The sequence below is a fragment of the Eriocheir sinensis genome, chromosome 49, assembly GCF_024679095.1.
Source record: "Eriocheir sinensis breed Jianghai 21 chromosome 49, ASM2467909v1, whole genome shotgun sequence".
Taxonomy (NCBI): Eukaryota; Metazoa; Arthropoda; class Malacostraca; order Decapoda; family Varunidae; genus Eriocheir; species Eriocheir sinensis.
In genome coordinates this window covers 7,115,700-7,130,175 of record NC_066557.1, presented here as the reverse complement: position 1 = coordinate 7,130,175, position 14,476 = coordinate 7,115,700, and the positions used below count along the sequence as shown (strand labels likewise).

At 43.1% G+C, this 14,476-nt stretch overlaps 1 protein-coding gene across 3 annotated transcripts in view; it reads right to left on the bottom strand.

Moving 5' to 3' along the window:
- Positions 1–261: 261 nt before the first annotated feature.
- The window catches only part of LOC126981785 (coiled-coil and C2 domain-containing protein 1-like), a 29,833-nt gene continuing 15,618 nt past the window's right edge, over positions 262–14,476 (bottom strand). For all 3 annotated transcript variants that reach the window (XM_050833334.1, XM_050833333.1, XM_050833332.1), the window contains exons 4-16: positions 13,669–13,913; positions 11,817–12,099; positions 11,198–11,579; positions 10,597–10,736; positions 10,280–10,400; positions 8,850–9,044; positions 8,194–8,390; positions 7,060–7,215; positions 5,142–5,317; positions 4,400–4,520; positions 2,402–2,553; positions 1,376–1,466; positions 262–927 (exon numbers count right to left, since the gene is read on the bottom strand). In XM_050833334.1, the coding sequence (XP_050689291.1) occupies positions 802–927; positions 1,376–1,466; positions 2,402–2,553; positions 4,400–4,520; positions 5,142–5,317; positions 7,060–7,215; positions 8,194–8,390; positions 8,850–9,044; positions 10,280–10,400; positions 10,597–10,736; positions 11,198–11,579; positions 11,817–12,099; positions 13,669–13,913 (2,385 nt within the window). In that variant the 3' untranslated portion in view covers positions 262–801. The remainder of the gene's footprint in view (positions 928–1,375; positions 1,467–2,401; positions 2,554–4,399; positions 4,521–5,141; positions 5,318–7,059; positions 7,216–8,193; positions 8,391–8,849; positions 9,045–10,279; positions 10,401–10,596; positions 10,737–11,197; positions 11,580–11,816; positions 12,100–13,668; positions 13,914–14,476) is intronic.

Sequence of the window (14,476 nt, the reverse complement as noted above, 5' to 3'; positions counted from 1 at the left end):
GAGAGAGAGAGAGAGAGAGAGAGAGAATTAATTTAAAAAAAAAAATAATAAACCAGCAAAGATGTCTGACTAGCCACATATTAATTTATTGCAGTCTATTAAAAGCAACCAACAGACCTGACCTTAAATAGGCTTCAATCCTTGATGCAATACTCACTCAGGCCCAAGCTGCTCCCAGGGGAGGCAGGGAGGCCCTGGCTGAGATGTGACTTTTGATGTTATGTCAAGACAAAGAGCAAACCAATGTTTGAATGATTTAACAACGACGGGTCGCTGTCACTTGGTGCTGGACTATTCTATTTATATTCAATACTTGAGCTTAAATAGATGTCTTAAAACATCTATTTCAACAGTCTCCATACAGGAAGAAATGCAAGTAATATCTTGTGAGTATTAAGTTTGATTTAATGACTGCTGCCTGTTTTCTTTAGCTTGAGTACTGCAAAAAGTGAGCACAAAATTGTATCCTTTCTCTCAAAATCATTGTTCAAATAGTGTTTCCCTACATCTGCTAAGTCCTCTACCGTCATGTGGCTGCTCAGACAACAGAATCTTAATTTATGGCTGGAAAATCAAACCTTAGAATAAATTTTTCTTACAGATCAACTGTTGAGTTCGAAGGCTACAGTATTGCACTCAATTCTAATCATTCAACCTTCACCTTACTGTTTATATAGGAAAAATATGGACACGTGACTGATGCCAAGGAACAATTTGGTCGTGGATGACAGAGAAGGGATATGATGAATTCCTGAAGTGTGTGTGGGTAGTACTTCTTCAGACACCTTCAAAATGTCTACCTCAAAATCCATCAATCACAAGCCACTTCTCCGTGACCTTCTCAAGCTGCTTGGCCACGATGGGGTTCCTCAGACGTACCTTCACCTCCAGCTTGCCTCCCACCATGCGCTTTCTTTCATCCATCAACTGTGGGGAGAAGGTGTTATTGTGTTATTAGAAGAGTATGAAAGTGTGAAGAACCCTCAGAGGTGACTCTAGAAGAAAATGTGGTACTGTGACCCTAAGAGATGTGTGAATAACTCTCACAGGTGAGGTTTTACTTACAGCTACTACTGCTACTGCCAAAGATGCACCACTCCTGGTGGCTCCTATGGAGAAAAGGTCATTGCTCAATGATGCCACTGCCAAATAGCTGCATGGTACCCTTTCCCCCTCCTTTGATGAACACAGTAACTCCCACCTTCTGGAGGTCATTATTACCCTGTTGTTACTTTCATTGGGATTCACACACCACTGCTGCTACAACTACAAACGAACACTGTGCACCACTAACACTACTCCACAACAAACACTGCACCATTACCACTACACAACTAACCACCAGTGCCATCACCACCCATCCTTCCATACTCACATCAAAGGAGTCGTGTAGTGTGCATTTTGTCTCCAGTCCCACCAAAGGCACCTTGACTGAGCCCAAGATTGTGTCACGATGGAACCAGCCTCTGCAATCAACATTTTCCAGATCAATACCCATCAATTTATTAATAATTATTTTGATTGCCAATGCTTTGTGTTATGAGAGTTTTGTAATCAATGAGATTTACTTGTGAACACACCCGTTTCTGACTCTGTCCACAAGACTTTAAAACAATGAAGCTATAGTCTGGCAAAGAGATAAACCTGAGAAATATACAAGATACATGTTCTTAATGATAATAAAAGCCAATTCTTAATTTGCGCTTGAAAAGAAAAACACATAATTCAAGGTAATACAATTTATACACATCAAACATTCATGAAGCCAAAAATGATGACAAAAACTAAAATAAGCACAACTGCTCTTCTCACTGCAAGACTAGATAAAAGAGGAAGGAGAAAATCATCCTAACAACCTGCTGCATAAACCTTGATGGACACTTGATGGAGGCTCTCAGGTTCTGCTAAGGGTTCTGGTGGGAAGAGAGAGGAATGATTCTCATCCCAACTAAATATCCTGGAGGGAGAATGAAGGAGAAAAAAAAAGAGGCAAGTGTGGTAGAGGAAGTGTTGGAAGAAAAGGAAAAATAATGAAAATACTGCAAATGGAGGAAGTTGGAGAAGAGGAAGTCTAATGAATGTCGGAAGGGAGAGGAAAAATGGGTTTGTTAGAAGAGGAGAAAGAGAAGAGTGGAAAGAGACTGCATATGGACACTTGTCATGAACCTGTGTGATTCTTCCTGAGCCTGTGAGGTGGTAAGCATCTAGAATTACTCACTTCAGGCCTTTTCTCCATCTTTTATCCTTAAGCTGCCGTCTATACCATAAAAAAATTATAGCTACGAAGAGAAATGGGAACTCTCGGAGAGGTCTTTGTTCTGCAGTGGACTAATAATGACTGATAATGATGATGAGCTTTTACCAGAAGGAAGTGCAGTACAGTCAGCGGCATCTCACATACCCCTTAGTGAAGACCTGCAGTTTGATGGCGTGCCTCTTGAAGACCCTGGCCAGCGCTCGGGACTTGCGGTCAATGCTGAAGACGGTCTTGTGGTTGTACTCGGGGTTGTTGGTGTCCTTGACCGTGCCGCTGCGGTCCTGAGGCGAGTTGTCCTGGAAGGTGGTACACACTCAGGTCGGTATTCTCAGACTCTCACATCAACCATCCAAAGGCCGAAAAGATCAACCGGGTTCTAACTATAGTTGGTTCCACGAGAACTGGCATAGATTTTCCTTCAGGGGTGGACTCGAAGACTTGGTATCATTGCATGGGTGATGGTACTGCGCGCTCATTGGCCAATTTTTAATGTGTTCTGATGCGCATAAAATTGACTTTATATTCCTACCAAAACCCTTTGTGAGCTGTAGCAGATTGCACTGATAAAAACTAATGCAATAATATCTTTATTGATAAGTATGTGCCTTTTGAACTATTATAAATTAATCTGAAATGACATTCATAACAAAACTAAGTCAGAACTGCACGTAAACGGACAATGTCCAGCGAATGAGGTGACTGGCTGTTGATGCTAGACTTTTTTTACTACTTTTTACTGCTACTACAAGGCGCTAGGCTACGGTCTAATTAAATCATTTATTGTAAGATTTCTTGGTATATTTTTAGGCCTGGCTTATTACTAACATAATGTGTAGTAATGCTACGGAGTCATAACATAAACATTGGCCTAAGGCAAGAACATTCTCATTTCTTTCATCGTCCTGTCATTATTCCTGAAATATGTTTCTAATATTTGTGGGTGATAAACTAATAAATAGCCATAAGGAAGAGTGATTATAAGAATAACTACATTTATATACCAAAAGTGTTGATTTTAAGAGATAACAGAGAGCGAGAGATAGTAGGCTATGTCATGGCAAACGTAATTGTCCCAGCTTAGATCTATTAAACAACAGCCAATGAGCGGCGCGGAGACTGTCACTCAAGCAATGACGCCAAGCCCGCGAGTCCACCCCTGAAGGAAAATCTATGCCAGTTCTCGTGGAACTGACTATAGTGTTTTTTGAGGTTCGTGGTACACAGGAATCGTCAAACTACTACCAGGGCCATAAAACTACACCTACAAAAGCCTTTTTTTTTTCATTTTACAGCAAGGGAGGCATCTCAAGGGCAATAAACATTAATAACAAAAAATGCCCACTAGATCTTGCTCTAACAAAGGAAACAACGAGAGACCAGAAGAGAAGTCACTCGGGTGGAGAGATGTCTTGATACTCACCTTGTCAAATACGTGAGCTTAGGTGCCAAAATGTTAAAGAATAAGACCCTCATGCCTCTTGTAATGGATGCCCTTCATATTTCAAGGCTTGTCTAGCATCACCTCCCACTCTTAGGGATATTTACCAAACTATTTCCATCCTCTTCGTAATTTGCACACCTTTCCTACAATGCTTCTAACCTTAACCCGGTAGCAGTGGGGATCACATTTCTTAATGGTCCCTCCAAGCGAGAAAAATGAGAAAAAATCACCACTCACACAAACTATTTCATAATATATATCAAAGCATTAGTGATCAGATTATGTATCATCTATTTTGGGGGGTTTATATCATGGCACAAATTTGGCCCGTCGCTGCTACCGGGTTAATAATATTCACTTCTCCAATATCATACTCAATGGAACTCACACCCCCAACATACTTAAGAGCCTCCTTGCAAAGCCTCCAAATCTTAAGACTATTTACCTCACTACTTTCACCGTTTTCATCTCTATGCACTTCACGACCCGTTACTGCTTCAAGGCTTATCCATCATAACCTCAAAATCTTAAAAGACCTTCACTACTCTCATTATTCTCATCCTCTACAAACTTCACAACCTGTTACTGCTTCATGACCTGTCCAGTATCACCTACAAATCTTAACCCCTTGACTGTGGATTTCCTACAAGACATCACCAAGCTACAGGAATGGAACAAAAAGTGGCACAAACATTACTCACCGCTGGATAAGGGAACTCCACCCTGACGTAGGTGTCCACGTCCTTGGGGTTCTGGACGTTGAAGTTGATTCCTCGCATGATGCTCACCTCGCAGTCAGAGTCATTGAGATCCGTGTTACATCTATAGAATGAAAGAAGGGAAATGTTGCTGCCATCAAGAAACAAAACTTCAGTAGGGAAAGCACAAGGAAACAGTACAGGCAGAGGGTAGACATGCATTTGGTTAGTTCTAATTTACCTTACTATCCTCACTTCTCGAACACAAAGACGAGCAAAATACAACAAAAAAGCAAACTACCACCATTTTTTTCTCTAAGAGAGCAACCAAGTCTTCATACTCAACATCTTTTAATGTGGGGGCGCTGGTCCTCCTAGTAGCCTCTAACAACACAAAGTAAATGGATGAAAGTACCAAGTCTTATGCCCCTCACCTCAGGAAACCAGTGTATGAGAATGTGATACAGTTTTAGAATAAAGAATAAAAGGCAGGACTCTAAAATGATGTAATGACATGCAACTTTCCATACAGAAGCCTCAACATGAGAGCCACCCTTGCATCATATAAAGGTGGTGACATTTTTTTATACAGAAAAGGAGACACCTCAGGGACAAGAACAAAAGAGAAAACAAAACAGTCCACAAACAATGTTCCTGCAAATAGTATATAACAGGAGAATTCCCACAGTGAAAGAACAGCACCTAAAACTCTCTCACACACACACACACACGCACATACACTCACTGGATTATGTTGAAGGATCTGGTTTCGTAATGGAAGCGTGGCGGTGTGCTGCCCCGCTTGAAGGCTGCCCTCACAGCATCCAGGTCCTTCTTGGTGTGCAGGATCAGCTGCTCAAAGCGGTTGGCGCTCGCCACGTCACCGGTGGCCTTGAAGTGTTCTCGAGTCTCGGCACACATCTGGGGGTGGATAGCGAATCACCGTGTATCGTGTACTTCTATTTTTCTAAAGATGTAATCAAAGAAGTGTTAACCAGAATAAGACGATAAAAGGTCCAGAAGTGCTTAATCCCTTGACTGCAGATTTCCTACAAGAAGACATCACCAAGCTACAGGAATGGAACAAAAAGTGGCTGCTACAATTCAATGAAGAAAAATGTAAAGTCATGCACCTTGGGAGGGGAAATACAACATACCAATACCACATGGGAAACACCCCACTATCCACCACAGAGACAGAGAAAGACCTGGGAGTCTATGTTACCAGGCTACCAGTGAAAGTCAAGTCAGTGCCAATCGCAGCGGACGGGTTAATCAAGACACCAAATAAAGATGCTCCTCAGGTTACAGAAGGGTTGTGTTCTGACAAACCCATTGATGGCTGAAAATGTCTAAAGTCGGTATTGTCAGATTCTTCCGTCCAACGTTGCCAGATTGTCGTACTCAGCCTCTTATATTTACCAACTTCCGACCCAAAAACTGTCTCCTGGGCCCCAATAACTAGATTCATTTATATTTATCGTTAAAATAGTTAATTCCTGATTTTTTTTGGCAATAGTTAGGCGTCAAAAAACGGTAAATACTATGCACCGAGTACGATAATCTGGCAACGTTGCTTCCGCCCCTCACATCAACTATTTTCAAAGGCCGAAACGGAGATTAATCAATTTCTAATGAGTGTTCTTTCAAATTCACGGTACAGAAGAAGGGTCAAACTACCACCAATGTCATAAAACTACTCCTGGAAATGCCTGAAACTCCTAAGAAAGCCTTGCCAAGTGTGTGGGCTGGGGAACCGAGGTGTTTAGGAATGTGGAGGTAGAGCCAAAGCCACATGTACCGAGCATCAAAGCCTAGTCTACCCTGAACGTGCTCAGAACACTCTACGTGGCCTACAGACGAGCAAAATCATGTAGCCTTTTTTTTTTTTTTTTTTTTTTTTTTTTTATGTACAGCAAAGGAAACAGCTCAAGGGCAAAAAATAAAGGAAACAATAGTGAAAAAAAGCCCGCTCATCACTGCTCCTATTAAAAAAAAAAAAAAGTTCAGTGGAGTGGTCGAAAGAGAGCTTAATTTTTTGGGGGAGAGGTGTCATTATAAAACAAAATAACAGATCAGATTGGGGTCTTTTATTTGCATGCCCTTGAGGTGATTCCTAAACTGAAAAATAAATCAATAAAATAAAACGGCAACACTAACCACGTGGCTGTCTCCCATTACCCTCGTCCCTTCACCACTGCACCCCACACTAACACCAGCAGCACTTCCAGCTTTTCCACTAATAGTCTTCCATTCCTCACCCACCTCCTGCTTTGTCTTTCTTTGTTCCTTCTATCTTCTATTTCTCGCATCTAACACCCCCACCTCCACCCCCATTCCCTCCACCATCACTACCATCTCATTCACCACCTCCTGCTTTCTCCCTCTTTGTCCCTTCTATCTTCTATTTCTCGCATCTAACACCCCCAATCCCCAACCCATCTCCTTTTTGTATCTTTCTTCCCTCTCTTTTCCATTCCTTGTATTTAACACCCCCCACAACACCACCATCTCCTTTCTGTATCTTTGTTCACTCCCTCTTCTATTTCTCATATGTAACACCCCCAGCACCATCATTACCATCTCATTCACACCCGCCATCTCTCTCTGTTCCTCTCTCCGACCCCCGCTCTCGTTACTACCCTTGGTGTGTGTCGGCTCACCTTGATCTGGGCGATGAGGTCTTCCTCCAGCTTGGTGTAGATGATGGCCACGTCCCCGCTGGTTCCCTCGGGGGCCACCAAACAGTCGTCAGCAGTCACCAGCTCAAAGTCTGTGCTACTGCTCTGTGGAATCTTCTCCTGAGGCGGCACTGGCACCTACACAAAGGAAAGTGTGGCATCTGGTTATCACGATGATGACGCATGGATACATATTTCTACGTTTATCAGTGGCCGAGTTCAGAAAGGAGAAATAAGGAATGGTGAAGGGGAGAACAGATAATTAAACAAGATTAACCCCTTGACTGTGGATTTCCTACAAGAAGTGGCTGCTACAATTCAATGAAGAAAAATGTAAAGTCCTGCACCTTGGGAGGGGAAATCCAGCATACCAATATTACATGGGAAACACTCCACTATCTATCACAGAGGCAGAGAAAGACCTGGGAGTATATGTTACAAGGCTACCAGTGAAGGCGAAATATATGACAATCGCAGAAGATGGGTTAACACACATAAGCACCTATCAACTTCCAACCTTCTTTCCATTGCCAGTAACAGTTCAACAAAGGGCATTCTACTTGTGATCCTGCCTTCGTAACTCATTCCCGTTCATCCTCTCTTAGATATTTTGGTGAAACTTTTGCTGTTGCCTTGGATGTCTCGGAAGCTTTTAACTGAATCTGGCACAAATCTTTGCTTTTATAAACTACTCTCCTATGGATTCTATGCCTCTCTCTTCCAGTTTCCTATCAAGCTGATGTATTTCTGCTGTGTCCTGGCATTTTCTTGCAGGAGCATTACTTTGCAGGCTTGTTTCATGTTTTGTTTTCCCTCGAGCAGTTTCCTTTGATGTAGAAAAAAAATCTATCACATTATACTGAGGAATAGGTTTCCAGGATCAATGCAGAACAACAAGTTATGAACAAGGTGTGGGAAAGTATGTGAAGGGTGGGACAGAGTGGTCTTATGAATGGCATATGAACAGAGAAAAAAGTAGAGGCCTGATTTAATTCTTCTTGCAGGAAGGAATCTTTGAAACTGACTTACATAACCTTGGAAGAATGTCTACAAATAATAATGTGTTCAAGAGGCAACATTACACTATAACCCAACACTTCAGCATCAAAACCTTACTGTGTTCATGTCCACCGGGAGGCCATTCCGTGTGGCCTCAATGAGTTGATCAAAGCCTTTGCTCATCCTGAGGTACTCCTTTGCCTGCTCAATCTCCCCACGCTTCTTGGCCTCCAGAGCTGCCTGCTTGAACTGTGCCTGCCGCCGAGTGAGGAAGGCCAGTTGCTTCTCCACCCGGGATTGAGGTGCCAGTCTCACTGCCAAGGGAAGTGTGTAAGGCATCATGCTGATACATAAGCACTTGTAATACCATCAACCATGCAATTTCTACAACCCTGATTCTGTAATGGTAACAGCTACAAACACATGGAAGAGTAGCTCATAAAGAAAGACCAAGGGTGAGAGGAATAGAAAATACACTGATGAGGTATGGAACACTTGTGTAGCCCAAAGGATACACAGGGTAAAAAAAAGGTAGAAAATGTGTAAAATGCAGTCTTGCAACTGGCAAACTGGAGAACAGCTGAATGCTGAGATGGTGAAGCAACACTACAGGGACAAGAATTGACTTGATGCCACAGAAAACAGGAACAGCCAAGATTCTGAACTTGTCAAAAAAAATGCTGGTCACTCAATAAGGTGCAAGCTGACAAAGACCATGAAACAATAAACTTGATTTGGCTGATACAGGTTTATGTCAACAAAACCACACTCACCATTTTTAGGAGGTCCAGCAGGCTTTGGGGCAACAGCAGGAGGTGCCTGGCCTGGGACAGGTGCTGGGGCCTGCTTGGGCTGCTTAGGGGGTGATGGTTCCACTGCACCAGCCTCCCCAGCAGCAGGAGCGGGAGTGGCTGTGGCTGGGGGAGCAGCTGCTGGGCCGCCTCCTCCAACGGGGATGGGAGCAAACCCTGGAAATGAACCACAGAATGAAATGAACAAAAAATATGCTAATATAACATGCACCAATGTTCTATGAAGTCATACAATGTCCATCAGACAAAAGAGTATTAACTAAGAAGAAATCAAGAAACTGCCACTGATTCTAAGACATTAATTTCACACTTCAGGTGCAATAAGACTGATACGGGAAGCCCAGTGTTATTAGCAGCAGGCAAGTGAGACTGAGTTTCAAGAGTGAAGGTTTTCTTTTAGCTGCAGCTTTTACTCTGACATTATGCCAAGGAAGCCAATGGGTCAAAAGTTTCCTGGAAGTACAACTACAGACAATCTCTATTCATTCATCTATTCCTATTTCAAATTTCATTGCTGGCATAAAGGTCCCCCTCTGATGCATTTCACAGCCAAACACATACAACTGAACCTCTGGAACTATGGACCAACACAGTGTCATTGTAAGCCTCCAAATCAAATTATAATGTTCATCACGTCAGGTTTTCTACAGGGCACTTGATACCAAAGAGACCTGCTCTATAGTTTGCTCAAATCTGTTAGCTTCTCTATGAATGCCAAACACTAGACAGGAAACATTTCATAGTCTTCACTATTTAGTTTGAGAGCTTACAAACCTGCCGGAAGGCCACACCACTCCATCAGCGTTACCAGATTGTCGTCCTCAGCCACACAACACATAGTATTTTTCGGTTTCTGACTTACAGCTATCACAAACAAACACATATAAGTAACGCTTTTAATGATAACTTTAACTGGAATCTCGTTATCTGTGTTGGTAGGAGAGTTTTGGGCCCTGGAACTGATAAATGCGACGTTTTGGAAGATTATGAACACGCAGAAAACCATGGAAATATGAGAACCACGCCAGCTGAAATCGTGGTTTGACTGAACCAACCACACATCACTGCAACCCTGAGAACCATGCCTAACTTGCGCACCAGTGGCACATACAATACCAGCAGGGTTGACCAGTATCAGGAATCTTTATCCTTCTAAATGGTGAACTCTCTAACAGCATTTCTATTGTATTTCTTCCTTCCAATGACTATTTTTTTTTGAGAGGGGAATGTCAAGAATACTCTGGAACTTGAGTCTATCATTGTTTTGGTGCAGCTTTCAAATCTTTTTTTGGTGCAGAGTTTTGTGGAGATTTTTTTGTCTTTGATTTGTTTCGTTTGCCATAAAAAGAATAGCAAAAGAGAAAAGAGAGAGTGCTTGGCCCCTCCCCTACCTGGTGGGGACGGCAGCTCATCAAAGTCGACTGGTTTCCCTGCCTTATGCTTCTTGATAGCATCCTCGTACTGCTTCATGATGCGCTGGTTCATGCGCTCCTTGCGGGCGTTCTCCTCACTCTGCAGCAAACCACAGCAATCCAATTAGAAGTGACTGTTTGTGCTTAAGGCTACAACTCCATGAAAAATTACAAAGATGTTACAATTTATACATTAAGTAAAGAGAGTTGAGGAAATAGTGATGACAGCAAGGGAAGGTGATGCCAGGTTGAATGACACATCTTACAAGCCATGATAAATGAGGGGCCATCCATACCTTGGCCTTGTCCCGCTGCTCTGTGTACTTGGCCAGCCGCTGCTCCAGGGCCTCCAGCACTGAGGCAGGCCGAGGGGGACCCCCGGGTGCTGGGTCTCCTCCGCCCCCTGCATCAGCCACAGCCTCGACAGACCCACTGGCTGTAGGGCAGAGCACAGGGTGAGGCATTAATCAGACTTGTCACTACAAACATACAAAGAACATATCTTATATTTGAAATTTGTATATCATTAGATCAAAAATACATCAAAATACAGGTAAAGTCTGCTCTACAATGGTTCAATATTGTGTTAAATCCTTCAAAATGATAGTGGCCAATCAACACCCATTGTCTTCCACAATGCTAGCAGTCACTGTAATGATAACTTGATTAATCATCCACTCTCCTACACCGTGAAACAGGGCTCAAGTGTGCTACAGTCTCCACCTGTAGAGTACACTGTTCTTGTGCTGCAACGCCACATTTTTCTCTCTCACTGGAGAAGAGCACGTGACCACTTCAGCGGTGGCTGCTACATTCTTATCTGCTGCATTGCTGTTTCAGAGGGTGGATAGCAATCTGACCTCCTGACAGGGTACTACCGACACCCCCCATTCTTACCCTGGGCTACTGGTGCCGGCTGGGCTGGTGGAACGCTCTCTGGAAGCGTCTCTCGAGGGGGCGGCACAGAGGGTGGTGCCTGGCCTGGTGGCTGGGGCAAGGTGGTCAGGTCAACAGGCTGGCCACTCTCAGCCGCTTGGAGGGTGGGCTCGATCTGCTTCATGATGCGCATGTACTGCAGGGCCTGGTCCTTGTCCCCGGCCTTCTTGGCCGTCAGCGCTGCCACCTTGTACTGGGTGTGCAGCTGGCGGACGGCAGTAGCTGGCCCTGAGGCGGAGGAGGTGGCAGACGATGAGGAGGGGGTTCTGCGCAGCACGGGTGGAGGCGCAGCACCTTGGGAGGGCTGCCTTTGAAGTTGAGGTGCTGAGGGTGGCCCTAGAGGCTGTCAAAGATAAAGGTGAAGATTACATTATAAATATCTTGCTTGGCTCCAATATAAAACCTGTGATGGACTAATTTATAATTAGAAATTGAACCCATGAACAAAATGAGGCTGTTTTTATTCATTTCCAACATTTAGCAGTTTTCATTTCTAATAAACTGATACATTTTCCTTACACTCCTTACAACTTCACAATCTTTTATCTAAGTCACACAGGGAGTTAGTTAGTTCACTCACCTCTCTCTTGGTGGTGACCCTGGGCTCTGGGACAGGTGGATCCTGCTCCCTAAAAGCCAGACTTTGAGGGAGGGAGGCTGGGGTCATATTTTTGTGGGAGGGGGAACTCTCCTCAGCGGGGGAGGGCACGGCTGGGGTGGATGACTGGGACCGAGGTTCATCTCTAGGGGTTCTTTCACCCTGACGAACCAACACCGGCGGGGGAATGCCATCCTCGTTGATTGCGTTCCCTGCTTTCACGTTCTTCTGCATCTGTTGTAAGGTCTTGAGGCCCCGATTAAACCTGCAAGGAACAGCAGTGAGGTGAGTGTGTCAAGGTGCCTATACTATTTCCATGAACTTCCTCTCATATGTCAGCTATTTACTACCTTTAAATGAATTTAATTAAATAATTGGATAATCCAATAAGGTCATATAGTGTTAAGATTGTTTTGTTTTTAGGATGATAACAAAGATTCTGTATAAATACCACAACACTTGACAACTCTGGAATACAACGTTGTCAAGTGTTGTGGTATTTATACAAAAAAAATTTTTATTATCCTAAAAACAAAACAATCTTAACACTATATGACCTTATTGGATTATCCAATTATTTAATTAAATTCATTTAAAGGTAGTAAATAGCTGACATATGAGAGGAAGCGAGAGGTGTTGAGAGTGTGTGGCAAGGTGTGGGGCGGGGCTGACCCCGCAGCCACCACCACCCCACCCGCCAGTTTCTCGTGGAAATAGTATAGGAGGGTAGTGGTGGGAAGGAAGGAGTGCCTCTAATGCTAAGGTAAATGGTGTGTGTGTGTATTTACCTAGTTGTGAAATACAGGAAAAGAGCCGTACTAGGCTCAGGCTGTCCCGTCTCCATAACGCTTATTATCCAGTTTGTCTTTTAATTATGAATTGTTTTTGAACACACAGTCTCCTCGTCAAGTCCGTTCCATGTTGTTATGCTTCTGTATGGAAAACTGTGTGTGTGCGCGTGTGCATGTGTGTGGGTGTGTGTGTGTGTGAGGAGCTGAGTATGTTAAATTTGGGAGAAGGGTGGTTGGCTAATAGGCGCACCTAACATCACCATAGCAAATCCAGGATTCACTATGTTTCCTAACTTATAGGCGGTAATGTTATAATTGTAGTTCGTAAAGAATCGTTATAATAAAAAAACTAACAAAAATTATGAGTATTCTTTTTCTTGAACAGAGCATTGAATAAAAAACAGAACTATAATATGAAAATACGTTCATATTTTATACGACAACTGTGAGCCGAGGCAGCAGCACATGCCATTTTGCGGGTATCAGCTTCCTTAAATAAGCATATTTTTACTGCGCAAAGCAGGTGATGTCACTTATTGCTACTTCGTGAGCTTTCATATTTATCTACTTGTGTATATTTCATGGAGGCATAACTTATATTACTACTTTCAATTTTATTAGTGACACGAATTTGTGACTGTTTATTACAATAGAATTTCACTCAATTAAGTGAATCAGACACCATAGAAATATTACCAGTGTGTGTATGAATGAATACAAAGATAAGCACATACTTTGATTTAACTTCAGGATGTCTCGTGGGTCATTTATAAATAAAAACAAAAAATCCAGATGGGCTACTCTTTAGCCCACTACCGCCACTCGAGGCACAAAAACAGTCCCTCTGCCAAGTTTGTACCCAACATTTGATGATGTTAGGTGCGCCTATAGAGGAAAGAGAAAAGAAGACATGCAGCAGAATTAAGAGAGAATAAAACATAAATGAAGATAAAGTAAAAGACGACGAACATGAACAGCAACAACAACAAATAACATAACACCCCCCCACCACCACCATTATCCCTACCACCACAGCAACTCACCTCCGCACTCTTGACGAATCTCCACTGGCCTGGGCGTGCGCCTCCGCCTGCTCATACATGGAAATCCTCTCGGCTAAGAGGTCCAGCACACTGCTCCCAGCCGCCATGGGGGCCTGACGGGGGAGGATCGGTTCTGGGTTGCGGTAGTCTGATGCTGGTTTTCTGGGTACTGCAGGTGCTGGTCTGGATGGCGTACTCTCTCGACTCTCCCCGTTTTCCTCTTGATTCAGTGCGGAGAGCTCGGCCTGGCGGAGGTGGGGGTATTGGGGGTGTTAACGGAGATTTCTGCTTTGTGTTCAAGAATTAGGACAAAGTGATGGTTTTCTTCTCTTCCTGTTGTGTTTTTGCCTTGCTTACTTGCATTTTAATTAATATGCATGAAAGGTATGATAGTATTGGAGTTTTTTTCTATTATCATCATCATCGTTTATCGTCCATTTATTCCCTATGGTGGGGTTGGACGGGATATGAGCCTCCTCCACTGTTGCCGGTCCATCGCCATTTCTTCCGTGATGTTCAGCCTCCTCTCCTTTCCATTACCAGCATTTTTTTTCCTTTATTTGTGTTAAGTAGGCATGAAAAAGGTCAGGTATCCGTGTAGTAGTTTTCTGGTTCATGTTGCATTGGTTGTGTTAATTTTTTTTTCTTCCTGTATCTTTTTGTTTCTGTGTTTCATTCACTTGTTCAAGATGCGAGAACTTTCAGGTTTTAGCATAGCAGTTGTTTTTCTGGTTTGTGTTGTGTTGGTGAATGTTTTCTTCCGGTATTTCTTTGTTGTTGTTGGTTTTGTTTTTCTTCTGTTAAAATG